General features: G+C 41.0%; 1 protein-coding gene across 1 annotated transcript in view; it reads left to right on the top strand.

Moving 5' to 3' along the window:
* Positions 1–21,321, top strand: part of CNGA1 (cyclic nucleotide gated channel subunit alpha 1) — an 86,399-nt gene that overhangs the window by 29,350 nt on the left and 35,728 nt on the right. Inside the window, exons 2-4 of the mRNA XM_040334966.1 lie at positions 10,622–10,738; positions 20,470–20,586; positions 21,170–21,235. Coding sequence (XP_040190900.1) covers positions 10,635–10,738; positions 20,470–20,586; positions 21,170–21,235 — 287 coding nt within the window. The 5' untranslated portion in view covers positions 10,622–10,634. The remainder of the gene's footprint in view (positions 1–10,621; positions 10,739–20,469; positions 20,587–21,169; positions 21,236–21,321) is intronic.

Raw genomic sequence — 21,321 nt, forward strand, 5'->3', positions numbered from 1 at the left:
CCGTGTCACCGACGATCGCGTGTACCCGGCGGACATCGCGGCCGCCAGGTACACGCATCGGGTCTTCGGCGATGTGCCGGGACAGTTTTTACCCACCGCACGCCACCCAGTGGTGCGCGCGGGTAATGCACATAAAAGGCCGTGTTTAAACGGCCACTTGGCACTTGAGAGCCGCGCTGCGGACGTATTTTGTCTATAGCGCGGATCTCAAGTGGTTAAATAGACTCCAACTGGATGTACTGTATCTGGGTGGGTGTACCTTAAAAAGATTTTTGTTGTTCCGATGCTAAAGATTTCTTACTTTTGGGATGCTTCATGAAGGTCTGCTAAGTTTTCTAGTTTCTTCTGTAATCTTTACCTGGTTCATAAGACTTAGGTTCCCTGTAATGACCCCAAAAATGTTTTGATTTTTTCAATCTATCATGAATAAAATTTCAGTGTTCGTCTCTCACCTTGGTAATGACAGAATGTAAGTAACTTTCAAACAAATTAGACCCATCGTGGGGGATTTTTACATCAATTGGTCTTTGGTGCTGAATTAGCCCACCAGGGTTTTATCCAATGCACTCATCTGAATATTAGATAACAAGACTTTGACTGAGGACCTGATAATGTCCACTGAGGCTTCTTCAATAAAGTAAACTGCCAGTATTAAAGTGGAAGTAAACCCATCCGTCATGTGCTGGAAATGTAACACTCCCATTGGTTGTGCTCTCAACCAAACTGTAAAACCATCCAATGGCTGGTGTCATAACTGATCACATGTGCAGCACTATGGCAGTTGTAGATTAAACAGAGGCAAAAATGGCAGCTTCCTTGGCTGAAAACAATAGGAAGGTTTACTTCCACAGTTGTAAAGTATCAGATTTTCTAGTGTTCAATGCTCTGCAGCAAAGCCTTTTCAACAGGGGTCGATCGATTCGAGAAGGTTATTGTGACTGAAAACAAATAAATAACCCATTCAGTTTAAATTAAAATGTTTAACAGGGGGGTAAGCAACCCCCAATAAAACTAGTAAATTTCAATTGGGTAAATCGGCTGATTGTTGGAGAGATGGTAAGGCAGTAGGAACGATGGCCCACTTGTGGTGGGATTGCCCCAAAATTTTAAAATATTGGGAGAAAACATTACACCTGATAAAGGAAATGACTAAAAAAGAAATAATAAAAGACCCATGGGTAGTTTTATTCCACGGAGGGGAAGGAGCAGTAAAACAGTATAAAGAGTCATTGATTCCACACTTGCTAAATGCAGCAAAAAGACTCATCCCCAAAAAATGGCAAGAGATTGAAAGCCCCTCTGGGAATGGATTGACTCGGTAGAAGAAACATACACTATGGAAGGCATAAAATATAATATAGAGGAGAAAAATATAGGGTCTAATGATAAATGGTACTGCTGGAAAGAGTTTAAAAAGACATGGAGTTATGCAGAGAACTTAACGTGGAGTTTCCATTCCAAATTTTTTTATTTTTCATTATTGTGCTCATTAGACCTAAAAAATAAAAAAATAAAAAATAAATGTTTTACTCAGCTGGAAATGCCTGTTGCTATGCGGTCCCACGAAATCTACCTTTGGAATCACCTAGGATTCTGACATCATCTCCCTCTAATGCTCCTGGGAAATGTGTATCATTATTTCCCAGGATGCAGTGCACTACCCAATTACACTCCCCATCCAAGACTTCCAGGAAGTAAGGGCCAGATTCACAAAAGGGATACGACAGCGTATCTGCTGAAAAAGAGCCATTAAGAACACACACCAGGCAGGCTGTATGTATGTTCAAGGAGGACTCTTTATTTTCAAGTACACAGCACACTTTTATACAGAATTTGGAACATCCCACTCCCAACAACCGCTTTCCTATTGGTCAATTGTAAAGTATATGCAGTCCTCACTCAGGTCCTCCTTAATCATGCAAATGAGGACTTGAAATAGTCAACAGGGATTGGTCCAATAGCTTGGATAGAAAGACTATTATGTGTATTGAGACAGAAGCCCCAGGGGGTAATCAATGTACACAATAGCCCGGTCTATTTAGCAGAACTTAATTACTACCTCTGAGAGGTTACATTTCTTTAGATAATAACATGCTAATTCAATACTCCTGACAGGAGACTTCTGACCTTTAGAACAATACAAAGTATTTTAGCGTAAACACATACATCTTCAAACACACATTCTAAAAGTCATTTAGTGGAGGTAATTATCTCCTAGAGACGTCCCGTCTCTGACAACCGCTTGTAACTTGCAGAACACAATAAAAGGTATTTCACAAGCCGGTTGCACTTAGCATTTCAATAGCCTGAGCTAAGCATTGAAGGGTCATTGTCTATTGACCTAGTCAGGACAACTAAACCACTTGTAATGTGTCCAGTATCTCCTGCAATGAACTGTCAGTAATGTCCCATCTTCTGAAATACATGAATTAGGATTTCAAGTAGAAACATTCCAGCACTGCAAGGTCCATGACAAGCACAAATAGGGATCAGAACAAGGAGGCAGAAGGCTGGTCCAGGGTGCAGGCTGAGGGTCTAGCACAGGAGACAAGCAACAAGTCCAAAACACAAGCAGAAGGTCAGGGGCTGGAGACAAGTAGCAGGTCCGAGATGCAGGCCGGGGGTCAAGCTCAGATATTGTTTACACATGGCTCTCTGTCCATTTTGGACTATTAATCTAGTATTACTTCTTTAAATTCTTCAATAAATGTAAAGTAATTGTTCCTTTTTCACCTAAAGCCGGCCATAGACCGTTTAAATCTTGGCTGGTTCTGCAGGACCCGTCCGAGATTCAAATCATGTATGGGCAGGCTGAATGCACCCAAATTGATTGATCAATCAACTTGGGTACCGCCAGCCTGTCAGATTTTACATACGATTATTGCTAGTGGCTGTTATAGCTGCTAGCAATTATAACTGTGTTCTCTTCTGGCAGGGGTGGGGGGCGGGGCAAGCTGTCCCATCCGGAAGAAAACAATGGCTCAACGGGAGGGATTTAGTTGATGGGGTAATCAAGCTATTTTCTTTCCTGCAACTGTGCTTGCAGAAAATAAAATCACTCCATCTATGGCTAGCCTAAGTGTAGTATTGTAGCAGAGTAACCATTTACCCACCATCCTCAGATGCGGGCAAACACCAAATTAGTTCTCTACAATCTTTGGATTTCTAGATATGCTTAGGGAGGCTTCCCTCCCAAACATGATGAACCAGTTATCCAGGCAAGTGCCACCAGCCAGGTGAAAGGTCCCCCACTGTCAGAACCGGCATGTGGGCAGCTGGGCAGGAGCCTGATAACACACAGTTTCTCGGATTCTCCAAAAGCTCCTCATGTGCTACTACAGTACTCCAATTCCAGTGGAGTGGCCCTTTGTCCTATTACCCCTCCAGCTATTTGTATTTGTTACCAGAGCAAGCTTGGACTGAGTGATTCTGAGCTTGATGGGCTATTACTATAGAGTTTTATAGAGACTATGCTATGCAGCCGCATGCTACTCTGACAGAAATTGCTGGGAAGTGTCCATGTTTTTTTAGCGGGGGGCATTGATAGTTTAAAACAACTATTAGATAAGCACCTGAAAGACCACAACATACAGGGATATACAATGTAATACTGACATATACTGTATTTATCGGCGTATACCGCGCACTATTTTGTCCTGAAAATCAGGGCAAAATCGTGGGTGCGCGGTATACGCCGATACCCGCTTTCCCGTGCTGAATTTGAATACTGCGCCGGCATATACCGAGCGCAGTACACTCGTGTATCTTCGGGCAGGACGTTGATGTCCTGGACGTACAGGACGTCACCACGAGAGTAGCCGAGCCTGCCCGACGATACACAAGTGTACTTGCGCTCGGTATATGTTGGCGCAGTATTCAAACTCGGCGCGGGAAACGAGCGGGGAGGACGCGAGGACGCTGCAAAAGGACGCCGGACTGGACGAAGAGGACACCCGAAACCGCAGACGGACCCCGGACCCGACGAGGCCACCGATGGACGCCGCGGAAGACACCAAAACTGTAAGTACAAAAAATATTTTTTTCACAGGAATACGGGTCAAGTTTAGGGGTGCGCGCTATACGCGGGAACGCGCTATACCCCGGTAAATACGGTAATCACACTCATAGGTTGGACTTGATGGACTTGTGTCTTTTAACAACCTCACCTACTATATAACTATGTTTGTGCAGCTTCCATAATTGGTTTTGTTTTATTATGCAGTTGTATGCATGCTTTTTCCAATCTGAAGTTAAGCCCTGTACACAGAGGCTGAATATTGGACTGGATCAGCTGGTGCAAAAAAAAATCTGTTATATATTCAGCCTGTGTGTGCGGTTACCAGTCTGACAGAAGCCAGCCAAACGCCCGCCTTCTGTCTAAGGCTGCATTCACATCTATGCGACAGCGGCGTACGGCGTACGCGGTGTATTTTGCCGCGAGTGTGTATCTTTTTTTTTTTTAAGATTCTTCCCATTGCTGTCAATGGGCGAACGCCAATGTCGCCTGAAAAAAAGGGTCCGGGACTTTTTTTCAGGCGACAGGCGTTCGGCGTCTATGAGATGTGAACCATCTCCATAGACAGCAATGGGAATTCTCCCCTCTAGCGGCAGAAGCGTCCGGCGTCGGGCGTTTTGTCGCATAGATGTGAATGGAGCCTAAGGAACATGACCAAAAACGGCCTGCCGATTGGCATCTGATCAGAACTCCCAGCCAATGGCTAAGAGTGCTGACCGGCGTGTTCTGGCGTAGGGGCCGTCCCCCTGTCAGAAGACAATAGCTCAGAGAGATCACTGTACTAAAATCGGATCGTTAATATGGCATCCTCTCGAGCTCTTCAGTTTTTTTTGCTCAGCCCGCTGGGTTGAAAAGAAAAAAAAAAGAGTGTGTACTGGGCTTTACGCTCTGTCTGATCATTCAGTTGATTACCTATATTAGAATACTAGTTGCCCGCTGTCTCTGGCTTTAATACAATGAGTCACTGACCTGAAACAAACATGGGGATTGGAAAATAAGATTGAAGCCAGAATTCCTTATCTACAAATGTGTTTTAAGTAATTGGACCAGAAAACGGAAACCACTGGAACACGACAGCTGGCATTTTCAGAAGTGGAGGCCTGCAATGGCAGCCTCCATATTTGCTTAATACAAACAAGACAAAATATTAATTCACAGTATACAGCCGGAGACATAGGTGACTTGCATAATCAGAAGCAAGTGTCCAATTGTTCTTTTTCTTGATAAAGCCCTTAGGGCCAGATCCTCAAAAGAGATACGACGACGTATCTACTGATACGCCGTCGTATCCCTGTTTCTATCTTTGGAACTGATCCACAGAATCAGTTTCCAAGAGATAGACAGAAGATCCGGCATGTGTAAGGGACTTACACTGCCGGATCTTAGGATGCAGTACCGCAGCCGCCGCTGGGGGCATTTCGCGTTGAAATGCTGCCTCGGGTATGCAAATTAGCACTTACGGAGATCCACAAAGCTTTTCAGCTTCGTTTTTTCTCTGTAAGTATTAAGTTGCATGTGTAAAATTAGGGCTGCTTTTACAAAGTGTAAACTGTTTACACCTTGTAAAAGCAGACCCTTCTGTCCAGCGACGCGTTTTTTTTTTGTTTTGAATTTTTCTTTTTCCACCATATCTTTTTTTTTTTGCGACGCAACTTTATTGACCCGTCGCGATCCACAAAGCTCGGCGTAACGTAATTTTGCGCTATGCACGTCGGGAAAATTACGTCACGAGCATGCGCAGTACGGCCGGCGCGGGAGCGCGCCTAATTTAAATGGGAATCGCCCCCAGTTGAAGAGGAACGCCTTGCGCCGGCCGGATTTAAGTTACACCGCTCAAAATTTCTAGGTAAGTGCTTTGTGGATCGGGCACTTAGTTAGAGATTTTGCGGCGGTGTAACTTAAATGGCAAAAGTTACGTTGCGCCGGTTTTTTGAGGATTAGGCCCTTAATTACTGATAGGCAAAGGGACTGCTGCTTCTTTCCTGAGAACAACTAGGGTTGCACAAGTTTTATTACATTCGGTAAATGCATTAAATGCGTTTATTTATAAATCACTAATACAGCACAGTAGAGCCTTCTTAGAAACAGAGGGAATCACATCTCTCATTTCCCCACATATTCCAAAAATAACAAATGAAGACTCTTATTTTTGAGATATGTGATGTAATGAAAAATGTGAAAAACTTCTGTTCTAAGAAAGCTTTATTGTGCTGCACATACTGAATCAGTGGAGGATTACCTTTTCAACATAACCTTCTAGGTAGCATATAAGCCATTTATAAAACCATTATACAGTATGTGCTGAGTTGAATGGCCATGCATTGATTTATTTTCTAGCTCATTCTAACCCATTTACTTACCAGTTGTATGCATTTAGACTCCGTTCTTTATTTCCTCTATGTTGACTCTATGGGTAGTATTTAATGCCCATTTAAAGAAAACTATAATGTTTTGGTAATTTTTTTAAAAATATTTAAGTGCACTGTGGTTAGGTAAAGAGAGAGCATAGCAGTAGCTGACTGCCTAAATGAAGCCAACTGAAGAACATAAATTGGATTAAAGCGGGGGTTCACCCTATGAACGAAAAAAAAAAAAAAATTTTTTATTGTACCATAAAATCAGGCATTGTAGCGCGAGCTACAGTATGCCTGTCCCGATTTTTTTACCCCCCGTACTCACCTTGTACTCGTAGATCGAAGATACCGGGGAATGGGCGTGCCTATGGAGACGGAGGATGATTGACGGCCGGCTCTGGCGCGTCACGCTTCTCCGGAAATAGCCGAAATAGGCTTGGCTCTTCACGGCGCCTGCGCATAGCCTGTGCGCAGGCGCCGTGAAGACCCGAGACCTACTCCAGCTGTCTTCGGGGAGAGTGACGTGCCAGGGCCGGCCGTCAATCATCCTCCCTCTCCCTAGGCACGCCCATTCCCCGCGGGAGCCGAAATCTTTATCGTACAGGTACACAGTGAGTACGGGGGTAAAAAAATCGGGACAGGCATACTGTAGCTCGCGCTACAATGCCTGTCTCGATGGAAAAATGATGCAAGTGAGGGTGAACTACCGCTTTAAGTCACTCCTTATCCACTTCTGTTTGTAAAATTCAACATGAGCCACTGAGCACTGCAAACAAAATAGAGGAAACCATGTGAAAAGGAGCCAAATGCAGGCTAAAATGAAGAATGCTAAATATTATTGTGCAATATATAATATTTACTTGAAATAAAAAGAACAAATATGTTATTGCTGACTATATTAACCACTTCCATACAGGGCACTTATACACCTTCCCGCCCAGACCAATTTTCAGCTTTCAGCGCTGTTGCACTTTGAATAACAATTGCGCGGTCGTGCTACACTGTACCCAAACTAAATTTTTATCATTTTGTACCCACAAATAGAGCTTTCTTTTGGTGGTATTTGATCACCTCTGGGATATTTATTTTCAGCAAAAAAAATAAAAAAATGACCGAAAATTTAGAAATTTTTTTTTTTTGTTTCTGTTATAAAACATTGTAAATAAGTACGTTTTCTCCTTCACTGATGGGCACTGATGGTACTGCACTGGCGGGCACTGATAAGGCGGCACTGATGGGTACCGATGAGGCGGCACTGATGTGGTGGCATTGATGGGCACTAATATGCGGCACTGATGGGCGGAACGGATGGGCACTGATAGGCGGCACGGATAGGCGGCATGGATGGGCTTGGATAGGCGGCACGGATAGGTGGCACAGATGGGCACAGATAGGCGGCATGGATGGGCACGAATAGGCGGCACGGATGGGCACTGATAGGCGGCATGGATGGGCACTGATAGGTGGCATGGATGGGCACTGATAGGTGGCACGGATGGGCATAGATGGGCACTTTTGTATGTGTTGTACTAATGGATGCCAATCAGTGCCAAACAATGCCTGCCAATCAGTGATGCCTATTGTGGGCACTGATTGGCATCCATTGCGGCACTGATTGGCATCCATTTTTTGTGTCCTCCTCATCCCTGGTGGTCTAGGGTGGCATCCTTTTTTATTTTTATTTTTGTATCCCTGGTGGTCTATATGGCCATCCCTGGTGGTCCAGTGGGCATCCTCGGGGGGGCTGTGCTGATAATCGATCAGCACAAACCCCCCCCTGTCACAGGAGCAGCCGAACGGCTCTCCTCTACTTGCGTCTGACAGACGCGAGTGAGGAAAAGCCGATTACCGTCTTTTCCTATTTACATCGTGATCAGCCGTAATTGGACACGGCTGATCACGTGGTAAAGAGTCTCTGTGAGAGACTCTTTACCTTGATCGGTGTTGCGGGGTGTCAGACTGATACCCTGCAACAACGATCGCCGCGATGCGTGCCCCCGGGGGCGCGCATCGGCTCAGAAATTCAGAATTCACAAGGATTCTACAACCACTTTGCCGACGTCAATATGTCATTGGCGGGTGGCAAGTGGTTAAAATACAGTGGGCTAGATTCACATAGATCAGCGGATCTTTAGATCCGCTTGATCTATGTGATTTAAGATTCGCTGCCGCAAGTTTGAGAGGCAAGTGGGTAATTCACAAAACACTTACCTCCAAACTTGCAGCGGCGGATCGTAAATTCCCCGGCGGAATTCAAATTCCGCGGCTAGGGGGAGTGTACTATTTAAATCAGGTGCGTCCCCGCGCCGATTTAAATGCGCATGCGCCATCAGCGATTTTTCCCGGCGTGCATTGCTCCCACTGACGTCGCTAGGACGTCAGTGGTTTCGGCGTGAGCGTAACTTGCGACGAGCGGGTTAGAGAATCGGCGTACGCAAACAACGTAAAAAAAACAAAAATCGACGCGGGAACGACGGCTATACTTAACATTGTAAAAAACAAGGGGGGAACTAATGCGCAAACCAGCCTAACCCGGGAAAAAAATATATAGTGGTACAAATAAATTAAAAGTTACAATCAAGCAGCAGCCACAACTAATAGTACTCACGCACTGACAGCATATGATAGACAGGGGGATGTAGTGGCGCTTGCAAATACTAAAAACCGACAATAATTTAAAACAATAAAATATTCTAAACAATGATTCCTAAAGTATGAGAGTGAGTCCGTCCTCTACTGGGGAAAAAATGTGTTCCACTCGAGGTGTATGCCCAAAGAATACCATCCAACATCAATAATTAGATGTGAAAGGAACTGCGAGTGAATAAATAATTAAATCCAATGGATAAAAGTCCCCACACTGAGGAAAATCGGGCTGGTTTGATTCACAGACATATTAGCACAATGTAACAAGTCTTCACTGAATTAACCACTGATCATCTGAATTGTTGAATGGAGCACAGATGCACTTTGCACTTTGGACTTTATTTTTAATATTATCATTATCACTTGATTGTGCACTGGATATAGTTTTATTCACTATCACTAATCCTGCAGTGATATTGTACTATCTGTTTTTGGACTATTATTTATGATTTTTATATTTTTTTTATTTTTTATTTATTATTATATTATTATATTTTTTTCATCGCACAAAAAAACAACAGTTTTATGATTGAACCGTTTAGGTTTTTAGGACACTTGCATTTTTGGACTTCTTTTCAGTTGTTGTTTTTTCCTGCATGTGTTTGCTAATTAGTAATTTACCACTTTCCAGGAAAGCTGGAGCTTTCATTCACTGCTATTATTGTTTTATTTAATAGCATTTTGCACTTGTTTTTTATCAAGCACTTTAAGGATTTATGACACATATTTTTTAAAAAAGGATTATTATCCCATGTAAACTGTGCGGCCAGTCAGGCACTTTTATCCATTGGATTTCATTATTTATTCACTTGCAGTTCCTTCCACATCTAATTATTGATGTTGGATGGTATTCTTTGGGCATACACCTCGAGTGGAACACATTTTTTCCCCAGTAGAGGACGGACTCACTCTCATACTTTAGGAATCATTGTTTAGAATATTTTATTGTTTTAAATTATTGTCGGTTTTTAGTATTTGCAAGCGCCACTACATCCCCCTGTCTATCATATACTTAACATTGGCTGCGCCTCATAGAAGCAGGGGTAAGTATACGCCGGGAAAACCGCTACGTAAACGTCGTAACAACACTGCGTCGGGCCTGCGTACGTTCGTGAATTGGCGTATCTCGCTGATTTACATATTTCTCAACGTAAATCAGCGAGAACGCCCCCCGCGGCCATTTTTTAATTGCAGTTAAGATCCGACGGTGTAACACAGTTACACCTGTCGGATCTTAGGCATATCTATGCGTAACTGGTTCTATGAATCAGTCGCATAGATACGACGGGCCTAAGTCAGAGATACGACGGTGTATCAGGATATACACCGTCGTATCTCTTTGTGAATCTGGCCCAGTATATGCAAATCCATTACACACGATTTCACATTTGCCTTCTGTCTTCTTTTCTCAACCCAACACCCCACCCTTTTTTACTATCACTATTTTTTTGCCAAGCTAATACTGAATTACTTTAGCTTACAGCTTTTTGGTTCTTTTTTGTATGTATATTTTGTTTTAAAATGGTGTATGACTAATAAATTATGAAATTCAATATTTATGTTAGGATATCATTTTATATGTGTACTGATTTTTTTTCTTTATTAGAAAGAAAATTACAATGGCCAAGGTAATCAATACTCACCATACTTATGGCGCAGTACCAAAAGTATCAATACAATACATGGATGAAGAGATCATAAGAATGGAAAATGGTGAATGCAGGTACAGCCTACATGACATTTATTTCTACAGATTGAATTCTTAAAAGCTAGGAAGTGCTTAATGAAATCTACATCTATATCATAATAAATATCGATAACAAATCATTTTTTTGTGCGCCAGGTTTATTTCAAGCAATGAGATGATGGGATGTTGTGTACAGTACTGTCTCAGTACCACAGTATGAGATGCCAATACATTTGTAATCGGCAAGAGATTAGTGTTGAGCAGAATACGCCATATTCGATTTTGCGATATATCACGAATATATAGCCGAATATTCGAGAAATATTCGCTAAATTCGAATATTCGTGATATTTTATCGAAATAAAATGTTTGCGAAATTTCGCTATTGCGAATGCGAAAATAATTGCGTAATTTCGACAACTGCGGTAGGAGCCCTCTGATTGGCTCAGAATATTCGTGATATTTTATCGAAATTTCGCAAAATACGAATGCGATATTTATTGCGGAATTTCGACAACTGCGGTAGGAGCCCTCTGATTGGCTCAGAATATTCGTGATATTTTATCGAAATTTCGCAAAATGCGAATGCGATATTTATTGCGGAATTTCGACAACTGCGGTAGGAGCACTCTGATTGGCTCTGATGCAAAAGAAGGGCGGAGAAAATAATCGCGCGATATTCCGATTGCCGAATAATCGCATTGCGATTTTTCGGCAAGATAAAATGATTGCTTCAGCTACTCGGCCCAAGGTCTCTAATCATACCAGCAATGCTTTTAGACGTCGATGGAGATCTCTAGTATGTGAATATGCAAAAGAGAGGATATGTGGCGCACGATCCAATAGAGTAAACAAAATAAGCTGAGGTATAAAAAAGTCTAATAATGAAGTCCAATAATACTAATAATGTCCATGAAAGTCCTGGATTAATAAATTGTAGTATAAATGGCTGTGGAGGACACTTAGCGGCAGCACCTGAAGCAGAAGCAATGCTCTGAAAGGTTCAAAAAGAAAGGGACAAGATGCGCCAATCTGAGTGCAGTAAGCCCAAATTTAATAGATAAAACAAATTGATATACATATAAAATGCCTACTCACAAACAAAAGTAGATGGTAGGCAAAAGACCAGGATGGGGAGATGCAGATGATCAACGATGAGATGCGTGCCTGGAGTCATGCGGTGGTCTCGACTTGCGGGCATCCAGAGTACAGACTGTAGCTAGCTGTTGGTAATCGGTGTCCGGGGACAGGAACACCGGAGAGCCACAGAGGATGCGGCGTGCGCTTCACCGTGGAGCGCAGCGTCCCGTCGTCGCACCGGAAGTGACGTGGAGGTCCGGGCCAGCCAATGGGATTACGCGTTTCACAGCGTCAGCTGTTTCTTCAGATCCATGCTGTCCATAAAGGACAGATGTATTAAAAAGGAAAAGGAAGTGCTGTGATAGGCTGGCGGCAAGCGTCAATCAACAACATGGACTAAATTTGACAGAGATGACAAACATATAAACACTGGGCCAGCGCAATGTACAATGCAACCAAAGAACAATATTAATATATAAGACGAACATCTTGGGGTATTTTAAAGCTCACATAGAAACGAAGTATTAGAAATGAGAAAAGAATTATTAATGGATAGGCATGATTGAAGTGCATGTATAACATAAGTATGTAGTATATATAAAAACTGGGAAATGCATATAAAAAAGCTGGAATCCTTTTTTAAAAAATCTCTATATATATATATATATATAAAAAGATCATTCTTAAAAATTATTTTAAAATTATTTTAAAAAACAAATTATATTTGAACTTATCAGAAAGATATGCTATTTTAAAAGGAACATCTCTAAAAAATGTCTATAGAAAAATATATACATCTATATATATATCTACAAAAATATGTATAAACATATATACACACATATTGCTAATAATGGTGTTGCTCACGCAGATGCAAGCACATACAAGGCCAGACATATATGTAAATGTATATATGCGTACTCTCCACTTCTCCACTCCTAATATAGCAACAAAAAGAAAAACAATAGGGCACATAATTACTGTAAATATATGTGCAGTGAGTATCTGAAAACGCAAAAAAACATCAAATGATATTGTTAGTGTCAATTTCTTCGTTCAAGCCATACGGCGACATAGTGTTAAGAGAATAGATCCAATAAGTCTCTTGTTTGCATAAACGTTGGAATCTTTCTACTGCTGTGGGGGTTTCAGGAATTGCTTCAATAACCCAAACTTGCAGTAGAGATGTATCACAGTGATGGTGGGAAGCGAAATGGCGTGCTACACTGTATTTGGGATTAGCTCCTTGAACTGCCCGCCTATGTTCGCCAAATCTCGTGCGAAGAGGCCTGATAGTATGGCCAATATATAACAGGCCGCAAGGACAGGAGATACAGTAGATGACATAAGTAGTCGAGCAGTTATAGAAAGAATTCAGTGTATATGTCTTATTATTAACTATAAAATTCTTCTTGCCGTGCGGAACATTAACACAGGCCAGACATTTTGATTTTTTACACTGATACATCCCAATCAAGGGGATAATTGTAAGTTGTTTAAGTCTTACTAATTTTGAATTATCTGAAGGTTTAATTTTACTGGGCGCAATCTTGCCTTTAATATTGGGTGCTCTACAGTAAGCAAATTTAGGTGAAGGGGTAATGGAAGAAGATAGATGGGGGTCCTGAGTTAAAATAGACCAATGTTTTTTGAAGATCTTCTCCATTTTTTTGTGTTTGGCATGATATTGAGTAATAAAACGAGTAATTGGTATTGTAGTGATTTTTTGGGGTGGAGGTGGAGGGTCACTCAAATACAAGTCACAAGCATTTTGTACAAGGTTAGGGGGATATCCCTTAGAAATGAATTTGTCTTTGAGGTTAGAACTCAGTACATTGTAATCTTCAGGTCTGGTACAGTTTCTTTTGAGTCGATTGAACTGGCTCTTAGGAACATTATTGATCCATCTAGGATGGTGACAACTAGAATAGTGGAGATATGAGTTAACTGCTGTTGGTTTAGTGAAATTCTTCGCACTGATAATCTCATTATTATGGAAGAGCTCTAGGTCTAAGAAACATAATGAGTCCGGGTCACTTACTGAGGTGAAACTAAGGCCAAAGGAATTATCGTTGCAATAAGCCACCAAATCACTAATACTAGTAATAGGCCCATCCCATATCATGATGATATCATCTATGTAACGGCCATAGAACACCATATTTGCTGTAAATGGATTGTTCTTATCAATATAGTGGGCTTCCCATAGACCCATGGTGAGGTTAGCATAGCTAGGGGCAAAGTTTGCGCCCATAGCTGTGCCCCTCTTTTGCAAGTAAAAATCGTTATCAAATTGAAAGTAATTATGTTCTAAACAAAACCTGGTAGCTAAAAGAATAAAGTCAATCTGTTGTGAACTTAGGTTAGAGTTCTCTTTAAGGAAGTGTGATACTGCCTTGAGTCCTACCGAATGAGGGATGGAAGTGTATAAAGAACATACATCCAAGGATACCCAATGATATGTAGGCTCCCAGGAGTAGGGGGATAATAGTTCTATTACATGGGTTCCGTCTCGAAGATATGAAGGGAGGGCCTGGGCCAAAGGTTGTAGAAAATGGTCTATGTATAAAGAGTAGCTGGTGGTAATGCTGTCCATAGAAGCCACAATAGGGCGACCAGGTGGATTATTAATATCCTTATGAATCTTCGGTAGATGGTATAAGTAAGGGACATGAAAAAATGGTTTAAGAAAAAAGGCTGCCTCCAATTTGGTTAATATACCGTCAGCAAGTGCCTGTTTTACAAGGTCACTGGATTCCAAGGTAAAAGTGGGCAAAGGTTTAGATTTTAATTTAGTATATGCATCTTTATCAGAAAGTAACCTTTTAGCTTCCAGCATATAATCAGATTTGTCTTGAATGACTATCCCCCCTCCCTTATCAGCAGATCTAATAATAATGGTAGAGTTAGTACTGAGGGTCTGTAACGCTTTGTGTTCCAATGGAGTAAGGTTCTTACAAAAATTAGTTTTTTTGGGAATATCAGGTTTACATAGTTCCGTAAGCTCCTTAAAAACTACCTGATAAAAGGTAGAAAGGTAAGGGCCCTTGGATTGGGTAGGGTAAAAAATGGATTTAGGTCGAAACTGAGTATGTACTATAGAGCGAGGAGATTGAGTGTATTGGGACCACACTAAAAAATCATCCTCGTCTCTATCACCATTCCAAAGATCACACAGGTCATTTAAGGCCTGAAGGTCAGCAGAAGTATCTACAATTGATGTAGTATCAGGAGGCACAACGGGTTCTGGGAGAATGTCATAGGTTTTCATATTAAAATGTCTTTTTAAGGTAAGATTGCGAATGAACTTATTAAGGTCTTTAAACATGGTAAAAGAATTGGGATAAAAAGTAGGAGCGAAATGTAGCCCTTTAGCGAGTAATGATGTTTCTTGCGTATTCAAAATGATAGAGGATAAATTGTATATTTTTACAGTTTCCGTAGTTTGTCTGGACGTGGAAGATGTAAGTCTATGTTTGCCCCTACCTCCTCTGGTACCTCTTCTATGTACCTTCCCACACAAAAAGAAAGCACATAGAAGAGGTACCTATGACATTCTCCCAGAACCCGTTGTGCCTCCTGATACTACATCAATTGTAGATACTTCTGCTGACCTTCAGGCCTTAAATGACCTGTGTGATCTTTGGAATGGTGATAGAGACGAGGATGATTTTTTAGTGTGGTCCCAATACACTCAATCTCCTCGCTCTATAGTACATACTCAGTTTCGACCTAAGTCCATTTTTTACCCTACCCAATCCAAGGGCCCTTACCTTTCTACCTTTTATCAGGTAGTTTTTAAGGAGCTTACGGAACTATGTAAACCTGATATTCCCAAAAAAACTAATTTTTGTAAGAACCTTACTCCATTGGAACACAAAGCGTTACAGACCCTCAGTACTAACTCTACCATTATTATTAGATCTGCTGATAAGGGAGGGGGGATAGTCATTCAAGACAAATCTGATTATATGCTGGAAGCTAAAAGGTTACTTTCTGATAAAGATACATATACTAAATTAAAATCTGATCCTTTGCCCACTTTTACCTTGGAATCCAGTGACCTTGTAAAACAGGCACTTGCTGACGGTATATTAACCAAATTGGAGGCAGCCTTTTTTCTTAAACCATTTTTTCATGTCCCTTACTTATACCATCTACCGAAGATTCATAAGGATATTAATAATCCACCTGGTCGCCCAATTGTGGCTTCTATGGACAGCATTACCACCAGCTACTCTTTATACATAGACCATTTTCTACAACCTTTGGCCCAGGCCCTCCCTTCATATCTTCGAGACGGAACCCATGTAATAGAACTATTATCCCCCTACTCCTGGGAGCCTACATATCATTGGGTATCCTTGGATGTATGTTCTTTATACACTTCCATCCCTCATTCGGTAGGACTCAAGGCAGTATCACACTTCCTTAAAGAGGACTCTAACCTAAGTTCACAACAGATTGACTTTATTCTTTTAGCTACCAGGTTTTGTTTAGAACATAATTACTTTCAATTTAATAACGATTTTTACTTGCAAAAGAGGGGCACAGCTATGGGCGCGAACTTTGCCCCTAGCTATGCTAACCTCACCATGGGTCTATGGGAAGCCCATTATATTGATAAGAACAATCCATTTACAGCAAATATGGTGTTCTATGGCCGTTACATAGACGATATCATCATGATATGGGATGGGCCTATTACTAGTATTAGTGATTTTGTGGCTTATTGCAACGATAATTCCTTTGGCCTTAGTTTCACCTCAGTAAGTGACCCGGACTCATTATGTTTCTTAGACCTAGAGCTCTTCCATAATAATGAGATTATCAGTGCGAAGAATTTCACTAAACCAACAGCAGTTAACTCATATCTCCACTATTCTAGTTGTCACCATCCTAGATGGATCAATAATGTTCCTAAGAGCCAGTTCAATCGACTCAAAAGAAACTGTACCAGACCTGAAGATTACAATGTACTGAGTTCTAACCTCAAAGACAAATTCATTTCTAAGGGATATCCCCCTAACCTTGTACAAAATGCTTGTGACTTGTATTTGAGTGACCCTCCACCTCCACCTCAAAAAATCACGACAGTACCAATTACTCGTTTTATTACTCAATATCATGCCAAACACAAAAAAATGGAGAAGATCTTCAAAAAACATTGGTCTATTTTAACTCAGGACCCCCATCTATCTTCTTCCATTACCCCTTCACCTAAATTTGCTTACCGTAGAGCACCCAATATTAAAGGCAAGATTGCGCCCAGTAAAATTAAACCTTCAGATAATTCAAAATTAGTAAGACTTAAACAACTTACCCTTATCCCCTTGATTGGGATGTATCAGTGTAAAAAATCAAAATGTCTGGCCTGTGTTAATGTTCCGCACGGCAAGAAGAATTTTATAGTTAATAATAAGACATATACACTGAATTCTTTCTATAACTGCTCGACTACTTATGTCATCTACTGTATCTCCTGTCCTTGCGGCCTGTTATATATTGGCCGTACTATCAGGCCTCTTCGCACGAGATTTGGCGAACATAGGCGGGCAGTTCAAGGAGCTAATCCCAAATACAGTGTAGCACGCCATTTCGCTTCCCACCATCACTGTGATACATCTCTACTGCAAGTTTGGGTTATTGAAGCAATTCCTGAAACCCCCACAGCAGTAGAAAGATTCCAATGTTTATGCAAACAAGAGACTTATTGGATCTATTCTCTTAACACTATGTCGCCGTATGGCTTGAACGAAGAAATTGACACTAACAATATCATTTGATGTTTTTTTGCGTTTTCAGATACTCACTGCACATATATTTACAGTAATTATGTGCCCTATTGTTTTTCTTTTTGTTGCTATATTAGGAGTGGAGAAGTGGAGAGTACGCATATATACATTTACATATATGTCTGGCCTTGTATGTGCTTGCATCTGCGTGAGCAACACCATTATTAGCAATATGTGTGTATATATGTTTATACATATTTTTGTAGATATATATATAGATGTATATATTTTTCTATAGACATTTTTTAGAGATGTTCCTTTTAAAATAGCATATCTTTCTGATAAGTTCAAATATAATTTGTTTTTTTAAATAATTTTAAAATAATTTTTAAGAATGATCTTTTTATATATATATATATATATATATATATATATAGATTTTTTAAAAAAGGATTCCAGCTTTTTTATATACATTTCCCAGTTTTTATATATACTACATACTTATGTTATACATGCACTTCAATCATGCCTATCCATTAATAATTCTTTTCTCATTTCTAATACTTTGTTTCTATGTGAGCTTTAAAATACCCCAAGATGTTCGTCTTATATATTAATATTGTTGTTTGGTTGCATTGTACATTGCGCTGGCTCAGTGTTTATATATTTGTCATCTCTGTCAAATTTAGTCCATGTTGTTGATTGATGCTTGCCGCCAGCCTATCACAGCACTTCCTTTTCCTTTTTAATACGTCTGTCCTTTATGGACAGCATGGATCTGAAGAAACAGCTGACGCTGTGAAGCGCGTAATCCCATTGGCTGGCCCGGACCTCCACGTCACTTCCGGTGCGACGACGGGACGCTGCGCTCCACGGTGAAGCGCACGCCGCATCCTCTGTGGCTCTCCAGTGTTCCTGTCCCCGGACACCGATTACCAACAGCTAGCTACAGTCTGTACTCTGGATGCCCGCAAGTCGAGACCACCGCATGACTCCAGGCACGCATCTCATCGTTGATCATCTGCATCTCTCTTTTGCCTACCATCTACTTTTGTTTGTGAGTAGGCATTTTATATGTATATCAATTTGTTTTATCTATTAAATTTGGGCTTACTGCATTCAGATTGGCGCATCTTGTCCCTTTCTTTTATCTCTAGGATGTGATCTGTTCTAAAAATAAAATTGAAAAAATTCGAATATTCGGAATAGCGAATATTCACCGCGAAATTCGAAATATATCGCGAATACTCAAATATGCCATATTCGAGCCGAATATTCGCAATACGAATATTCGTGAGCAACACTACAAGAGATACAAATGTGGAACAAAACATTGTTTAGTATTCATCTTGGCAAGTCAGAAAACGGAACCTAATAAAACATATTTGTAAGATTTGAATTGTAGCAAGCAAAAAAAACTTGTAGTTCTCAGTTGACTATGATTGTGGTAATTAGTGCACTCATAGTCCATTGACACGTCCTACAGCTTTCTAACAGAAAGCCTATACAGAGGCAAGGTAAGAGAGCTGGAGAAAGAGTGTGCAGGATTTATTTTTAAAAATGCACATTTTTTTGCAAAGAAGGTCAACTAACTGCATACATGGTTCGAATCTCGGCCAGCTTAGCAGGAACCGGCCGAGAGGTTTTTTTTCTTGGGAGGGTGCATGTGATCAGCACAAGGCCAATCAGCACTGTCCAGACAGACGGTCAGGGGTCCTGCAGCCTCATAGGACAATCATGGAAGTATGGAAATTCCTCCTACAAGTTTTAACCAGATACTGATAGAAGTCCTAAGGCTGCTATATACTATTGATGAGAAAAGGTATTTAGCAGTTTATATTTACTAAAATAATTGCATTTCCATGTTCTGTGTACTGTGGGAGATCAGATATAGTGAATGCAAGGTCCTGGGTTTAGTAACACTTTAAGCTCAATGGTCTCTTCAATAGAATGGTCTCCTTGACTGTCGTGGTCAACTGAATAGCTATGTTCACTGGCTGAAAAGTCGCTGATCGTAGCCATTCACTCAAAATTTGACCCCCGTCACTACACTGGCCACCTACCATTCTGCCCAACATTGATCCAGCCCACTTTGCTCCATTCTGTGTCCCCTACATGGCCCATTGTCTCCACTGGGTCCTCTGATCCCCCTGTTGTTCTTACCCCTGCCTGTGGCAGCACCGACATTAGACTGTACAAGATAGCCGGTACCCAGTGGAGGAAGTGTTAGGAAAGCTGAACTCGAGGATAAGCAATTGTTGTCTAAATACAAGAGGCAAGTGCATTCTTCCTTGAATCTTAGTTTTCTTTGTGTATTTATTTCAGATCTGTGCAATAATCCAGTGTGAAATGTTGCCTCTGTGCAGGAGCTTTCTGTAATACATGTATGTATATGTAAAGCACTGTGTAAATTGACTGCGCTATATAAGTACCTTAAATAAATAAATAAATAATACAGACCACTCACTGCTGCTAGCTCTGTTTGTGCAGGGTGACTGGTCTTGTATCCACCCCTTTCTGTAGTTTTCTGCAGGCAATTAGCAGTGGGTGGGGCTGCTGGCCCCTCCCACAACTCTGTTCTCTGTAGAGAGAGTTCTGTTGGTGCATACAAAGTGGTTTTATAGCCTTAGTGGCAACTGAGGAATATATTTTAACAGAGCTTTTAACCCTTCCCTGCTCTATCCATTTTTTGGGGGTTTTAGTTGGGCTTTAATGCCAGCTATGGATATGTATACACATCTTATCAGTGGAAGAAAAAAAACATTGTTTGGGTGTTCTGGTGACATAATGATAATAAGCTCTAATGAGATTTGGTCCACTGTTATCGAAAACATTAATGCAAACCCTGCCTGGCATGAAGGAAAAATGTATTGCCAAGACAGTCAAACATTGCTTGAGTACAATATGATTGATGTAACATTGGTTTCTATTATTTGTCTGGTTCAAATACAGTTTACTAAATAATCAAGAAGTGGACAACGATGGCTTACATACAGAAGGACATACAAAATGCCACAGTATATATTCAACCAAGAACCGAGTACACGCAGTGACTGCATCGCTACACAGGTATGTATAATTCAGGCCCCGTACACACGACCGGTTTTCTCGGCAGAATTCAGCAAGAAACTCGATGGGAGACGTATTCTGCCGAGAAAACCGGTCGTGTGTACACTTTTCGCCGAGAAACCCGTCGGGAAACTCGTCGAGCCAAAAAGAGAGCATGTTCTCTATTTCCTCGTTGGGCAATGGGAACATTTGGCTCGACTAGTTTTTTGACAGCCGAACAAGGAACTCAACGAGCAAAACGTGTGTGCGCGGCCTCAGACTTTATTGCAAATTTTACGTTATTGTCCTTTACATATTATTGCATTGCTGGCAAGCAAACACACTGCTAAGTGGAAGCATCTGTTTGTATTATCATCACATGATCAGTCGGTATTGTTGAAAAAACTGCACCAAATTTTTTTGAAAACTACCAAAAATTAAACACCTATTGCAGGAGATGTCTGTAATTTGAACTCTATGCAGAATTCTGAAAAAAATGAATGAACCAATGACATACAGTAATGTTGTGACAGTTTTAGAAAGGAATAGTAGCGGCAGGCTGTAAATGAAAAGTAATTTTAATAACATTCTGTATTTTCCACAGGGAGCAGCACCTTCCTGGTACTACCGCAGTCTGTAGCAACACCAACAACAACAACAACAAAGATGAGTGAGTATCCTGATGTGCTTTTGAAAGGTGACAAAGAATGTAGGAATTTGAACAATCTCAGGCTGTCCATACACATGTTAAATCTT

This window comes from Rana temporaria, chromosome 1, assembly GCF_905171775.1.
Source record: "Rana temporaria chromosome 1, aRanTem1.1, whole genome shotgun sequence".
NCBI classification, from domain to species: Eukaryota; Metazoa; Chordata; class Amphibia; order Anura; family Ranidae; genus Rana; species Rana temporaria.